Genomic DNA, 6,270 nt, shown 5'->3' on the forward strand with positions numbered 1-6,270 from the left:
CAGTCATTGATTTAAAATAGACATAAACCCCTGGAGTGATGTTCCTGCAGTCGTTGTCAGCAGAAACAAACCCTTCTGAAACAGTTTGGCCTCAGTTTGGCCTCACAGTTTGTGCACGTGTCTGCAATAAGCTCCCCTCCTTTAAAATCCTATAAATAGAAACCTGCTTTCATTTTCAGACTGAAACCTGTTTGACTGCACTTTGAACACTAGTGTGAAGAGTGTACGAAGAGTTGCTTTATCACATGCTCACATGTGATTTCTATGAACTTTATTGCAAAATCTTCCATTGACAATGAAGCTAGGATCGTTTCCCACGTTCTAAACGATCAAAATTTTACCAAAAAGTCCGTATCGTCAGCACAATATTTATGTTATGTCAGCAGTCAACTTGCCTGACCGGCATGTGCAGTAGAGAGCAATCACATGTAAATCTGGGCAGTCCTTACTTCCTTCTTTTAACTCACATATAAGTGTGCTGCAGCTTCTTTCATAAACAGCCTCGTACCTTCTCAAATACTGATAGAGCCTCGACTGGCTGCTGGACATTGAGGTGAAAACATGTCCATTACAGGATTTTCAGCATATGTGTGCTTGTTTTTTGCCTGCTGCTTCTGCTGCAGCAAAGCCATGCCAACTAAAGTCAACCAGGAGGCTGTGAACGACAGGCCTGTGATCGGTGAGTGAAAAAAACAGAGAGATAAAGAGAATTTAGGTGATACAAACATTTAAAAAGGAGAGTTTCTTTTGAACTGTAACACTGTTGAATTTTGTCCCTCAGGTGTTTTGACTCAGATAGTCACAGATGAAATCTTGAAACCATTTGGGAGGACGTTCATACCTGCCTCATATGTGAAATTCATTGAGTCTGGGGGCAGCAGGGTGATGCCCATCAGGTGGGTTGAGTCCTCTAACGTTTGTATCAGTACAGATGGACCATATATATTTACCTGGAGCTCTGTGCTGTATGATCTGTCAGTGTGAGTGAGCAGGTGGCAAAAAAAACTGCCAATAATGGATGAAATTCATGATAATTCTACCTATTAACGCCCATTTTTTAAATCTGTAGCATAAAAATGTACACAGGAACATTTTAGACAGTAGCATCAGACTAACATTGAGTTATGTAAGGAAGCAGCATATTTAGACCTGTAAATGACATTGCTTGGATGTTAACCTGTGGTTCTATCTGCTGGTATGTCTCTTGACATGTGCTGCTTTTGTGGAAGAAGAAGAAGTGGGTTTTCTGTCACCTTTGACATTCGTGCAGTCCACACTATGTACAAAAGCACAGTAAAGGAAGCATTTTTAATTTTGTTTGTTGTCCACAGATTGACTCTAACTACCGCTGAATATGAGGATATCTTCAGTAAGATAAATGGGTGAGCTGCAGCCCTATAAATGTGTTAAAGGAGAATTTATCCTAAATAAATGCACTCATTACACTCTAACTGTGATGTCCGTTTAGCTTGCTCTTAATCGGGGGAGCAGCAGATTTGGAGACGTCAGACTTTGCCAGGGTGGCGAAGATTTTCTACACATTTGCTCTAAAGGTTTGTACAACAGATTATTTATTTGCATCTTCCTTTTTAAATCTTTTTCCTGTTTATTATGTCTTTTGAATCTTTAAAAAGCACAGAAACAAGTGTATTTACTTAAGTATTGTGCTTAAATACTGTTTTAGGGACTGTGTTGCACCTATCTTAAGTATTTTCATTTTGTAGACAATTTTTTAACCTCACATTTAACATGAAAGTTTAAGATTGAGTGACTAATTAAACTTTTTAGTCCACTGCATTTAAGCGATTACCACTATTGTGCTTTCTTTGCATCCTTTGAGTTTTCTAGTAAAACATACAATAAGCTCATAAGACATACTGAATTTTAAACTAACTGGCAATAAGTGAAATTTAACCAGCTCTAACTTTAAACTATTTTTACTATCAATTATCCATCAGTGACTAAATGATCTGTAAGGACTCAAGCTTTGCACTGACAATGAAAAGAATTCTATACTAAAGTGTAGTTCATTCTTAATATCATGATACACTTGCCTATAATAAAACATTTAATGCAGGACATTTACTTTAATGTAAACTTTTCTGCAACAGCCTGAACAAGATTTTGTCCTGATAATGTGAAGAAGAGTTTCAGACACAAAAAAGTAAAAATTTTGACTCTGTGTGTTTCAGGCAAACGATGAGGGCGACTTCTTCCCCATCTGGGGCACATGCATGGGTATGCAGCTTCTGACCGTATTGGTGGCTGGTCAAAATCTGCTCACAAAGACCACAGCTGAGAACTTAGCGCTGCCCCTCAACCTAACAGAAGGTTGGAACTTACTGCATTATTGTTGATGTCTTTATGTGTATATTTTCTATTTGTGGTGTTTAAGCAATCTGTTCTAGATAAATGATACGGTCTAGATAAAGTGGATTATTTCATTGTTTGGCAACATTTTCTGGAGAACTGCATGTACTGAATCATACCACATGGTGTCAGTAGAAGCAAGTTACAAATCAGAGGGTGTGTTTGTCTCGTTAAAATGTCATTGCTTAATGAAGTCTCATAAGTTTGACTGGTTTCCTCACATATATATGTCTCCCTGCAGAGGCCGGCTCTAGTAGGATGTTTGAGGGTTTCCCAGACGAGCTGATGAGGGCTCTGACCCGGGAGCCTCTGACTGGCAATTTTCACCACTATGGCCTCGCAGCAGAGGTACAGTAGATTCCTCTGGTGATCAGAGTCATTGTACTATACGTTTCACTTCCTGTTGGGGTTTTATGTTATTGTGCTGAGAAATAAAAATAGAGACATCATGCTACCCAGGTCACACATGACTGAAACTTTTGACCCAGAAGGACCTTAATGAGACATGCTGTGCAGACATAAATGTATATTAAAGCAACCTGCATTCATTAAAATGACCATTACTTCACCTTCTGCATAAGCTGTAGTTGAGGTTGTATTACTTCCCCAAAGGGCTCCAAAAGCCTTGGTGCACAGTGTGGCAATTGCTGTGCGGTAATTTGATTAATTATGTCTTCTAAGTTTCAGCTGATAATAAGCTTGTAAGGTGCATATTACTAAATTAATTTGTGTTCAATCAAATTACCACACAGCACAACAGGGCTATTTAATATTCTAGCACAGGAAGACAGTACACGGTGCACAGAGATATGGGTGTTTTTGCCCTGGGGCTCCACAGAGCATAAATCTGTCCATGTACTGAGGACAGATAGATGAGATAAACTTCATTCAACTGTCACAGCATGAAAAAGAGAACAGGAGTACATGCTTTTTATAGTTAAATAACCTTAATAAGGTAGAATATTACATACAATATGGAGCCTTAAAATAACAATAAAGGGGCGCCCACTAGCTCACCTGCTGGAGCAGGCACCCTGTGTACAAAGGCTGTGTCCTTGCGGCGGCGGCCCTTTTGCTTGGTTCTATGTCCTATCAAAAAGCACCAAAATATCTTTAAATAAATCAAAGGTAACACATAAATAATAACCACAACTTGTAATAAGTGTAAAATGTTCTTTCAGACCTTCCATGAAAACGAGAAGCTGCAGAGTTTCTTCTCTGTGCTGTCTACAAACGTTGCTGAGAACGGAGTCCAGTTTGTCTCGACTATCGAAGGTTACAAGATTATTTTTATATTCATGTGACAAACTTATAATCATTGCTCTATGACAAACTTTTAACAACAGTAACATATGTGTATACCAGGTAAAAAATATCCTTTCTATGGAGTCCAGTGGCACCCAGAGGTGAATCGTTTTCAGTGGAACAGAAAGCTGAACTTTCCTCACTCCGCTCACGCTGTGCAGTTATCTTCTCTGCTGGCTGAATTTTTTGTCAATGAAGGTAAGATTACTAACTTTATCAGTAATAATCTGTAATTATCATATCATTGGATTCTTACTATGGTTGTGGGATATCCTCCTAAGACCCTCAGCTTTTGTTTGGTGTGCAAATTTTAATCTCTCTGAGCTATTTGAGATCAGTAGGATCTAATAAGTATAAAAAACGATATCCTTTCAATTTGTTTTTAATTGTCACAAGTGTGTATTAAAGTTTAAAACTGTTTATTTCAATGCCTGAACATTGTTGCGCAAAAACAGGTTTTGGACCTTGTCCACTTTTGTGTCAGGATCAGCTGCAGACTGACTTGTTAGAGAAGGCTGCCATCTTGTTTTTACATGTATTAGTATATTATGTTTTTACTACCACTAGCACAAAAAAGTGTCCACAAACAAGGACAACAGGTCAAAGTTAAGCAGAGTGAATTATACGGTGCAGCAAAGCCAAAACAGGATGTCCTCTTTTGAGGATGCAGGATACACACTGTAAGACAATATAAGTGTGTCAGCTGTCAGAGATTTTGTTAAACTGTTGTCAGTTTCTTAGTTGATTTTATTGAATATTTACAGTGTCACAGTATATATACTGATAATGCAATATAAAGTTACATATACCATGATTTTGGATTCAACAAGAAACCCAAGGAGATCTTAAATCAGCTGTGATAGACGGAGAGAAAAAAGATGATCACGAATAACACATTAGGTTTACAGAAACAAAACAACGATTAAAAGATATGACCACAAACATTCCATTGAGGAATTCCACATCCCGTCCTGCCCCGTTTTCCCATTGACATGATTCATCTATTCAGTTCTGTCCTGCTCTAATCACATGCATCTCACTTCTGCTTTGTTTAGGAAGGAGAAGTTTACATCACTTTGACAATCCTGAGGAAGAGGCCTCGTCACTGATTTACAACGACACGCCTGTCTATGCTGCAAACTTCACAGGATATGAGCAGCTCTACTTCTTCTGAACTTCCCCGTCGTGTGTGTCCCTCTGTGAATGTACAGCACTTTACACGGCCTATGATGGTTTTAACAACAGCTGGGCCTCTAAACAAATACTTGTATATGCTGTTATTTCTTTTAAAGTGCTTATTTGCTTAAATAAAGTCAGATATTTTTCATTTTGGAGATGAACGCCTTTGTACAAGAGCATCCTGATGGATGGATAAAGGGAAAGGTAGTGTGTGGGTGTGTTTTAGGGGGTTCATTTTGTCCAGTACTTTAGTGTTTCTGCCATTGAGATCAGTAAGGGTCATGTCATCTGTATTTTTTATGGATATTTAGAGGTTTTAATAATATAAATAATCTCACGGGAGTTTGCATTCTGCAATTAAAGACCAACATTTGGTGGATATTACAGATTATTACAGGTTGTCAATATATTTGAATTTGACTACATGTAGACCAATAAAGAAGTAAAGGATTTGACCAAAGTATCTCACTACAAGGTCCATAGTAGCTGTCCTGGAGCTTTCAGGCATGCCACATGATCTTCATCAACAGACTTACATGGACGGAGCTTTCATCTAAAACTTGAGATTGAGAGTTTTTTGTTGACCTTGGAAATGGCAGCTGGCCAAACAGTCTCACAACACACTGTCCATTCAGTATTTCCAAGGTCAAGAGAGAACCCTCAGTCTCAAATAAAGGATTCATTCATTCATGTTCCTCTGCTGGAATTTTACCCTTTGACTTTGAAACAGCACTTAGACTATCATGTGGGGAAATACACTTTGCAGTCTGCTTATTTGTTTGGTAACACTGTGTCCTACTAATGCACAACAGGAACTGAAATCAAAAGGGCATAAATGTGATATTTGCAGATCGGTTTGTGTTAAAGGAAAAAAAAGTTTTAAAGTTGAGCATTAAAAGGTCATTCTTCACCTTGGAGTCAGTAGTAGCCAAAAAAGGGTCAGTTTTTGGGTTAGTTTATTAGTAATTATTACATTTCAGGGGCTCTCAGGTTCATCTCATCGACAAAGAAATACAATCCATCCTTCATACACTGAGCAGGTGACAAGAGGCACCCAAGTGCGATTGCTGTTTTCACCCCTGCCCAAACAAACTGTACTTAGGGGGGCAAATGAACTCGAGTTCAAATGAACCGAACCAAACAAGGCAGGTGTGAAAGCACCCTAAGGAGACATACACATGCCGTGTTTTTTGCACCCTCAAATTCAGTGTTTTCAAAAAGGCACGCATGCATTCCCTAGCCCCTGATAAGCAGAGTTCGACTTTTGGAACCCATGTACGTCCCTGTCCCATGTACGATATGTCCACACACTTTGAAACAGCGCCTGGAAGAAGATCAGCTCTGCACTCAGGATTTAGGGTAAATGGGCTATGGTACGATGCTTGGTAAGGTTGCTTTGCAAACTCAGACACAAGC

The 6,270-nt window shown here is 38.9% G+C and overlaps 1 protein-coding gene across 1 annotated transcript; it reads left to right on the forward strand.

Annotated features, from left to right (window-relative positions):
- Positions 1 to 449: 449 nt before the first annotated feature.
- Positions 450 to 5,002, forward strand: LOC117252006 (gamma-glutamyl hydrolase). The gene is made up of 9 exons (XM_033618626.2): positions 450 to 679; positions 782 to 896; positions 1,332 to 1,382; positions 1,469 to 1,553; positions 2,193 to 2,331; positions 2,612 to 2,718; positions 3,552 to 3,645; positions 3,736 to 3,873; positions 4,731 to 5,002. The coding sequence occupies exons 1-9, from the start codon at positions 562 to 564 to the stop codon at positions 4,847 to 4,849; spliced, it is 966 nt and encodes a 321-aa protein (XP_033474517.1). The 5' UTR covers positions 450 to 561; the 3' UTR covers positions 4,850 to 5,002.
- The last annotated feature ends 1,268 nt before the right edge of the window (positions 5,003 to 6,270 follow it).

This window comes from Epinephelus lanceolatus, chromosome 9, assembly GCF_041903045.1.
Source record: "Epinephelus lanceolatus isolate andai-2023 chromosome 9, ASM4190304v1, whole genome shotgun sequence".
NCBI lineage: Eukaryota > Metazoa > Chordata > Actinopteri > Perciformes > Serranidae > Epinephelus > Epinephelus lanceolatus.

Excerpts from the sequence above, each read along its gene's own strand:
- LOC117252006 (XM_033618626.2), top strand. The coding sequence starts at position 562 with ATGTCCATTACAGGATTTTCAGCATATGTGTGCTTGTTTTTTGCCTGC. Across the intron at positions 1,383-1,468 it reads ATCTTCAGTAAGATAAATGG|CTTGCTCTTAATCGGGGGAG; the intron begins GTGAGCTGCAGC and ends ATGTCCGTTTAG. Across the intron at positions 2,719-3,551 it reads ACTATGGCCTCGCAGCAGAG|ACCTTCCATGAAAACGAGAA; the intron begins GTACAGTAGATT and ends ATGTTCTTTCAG.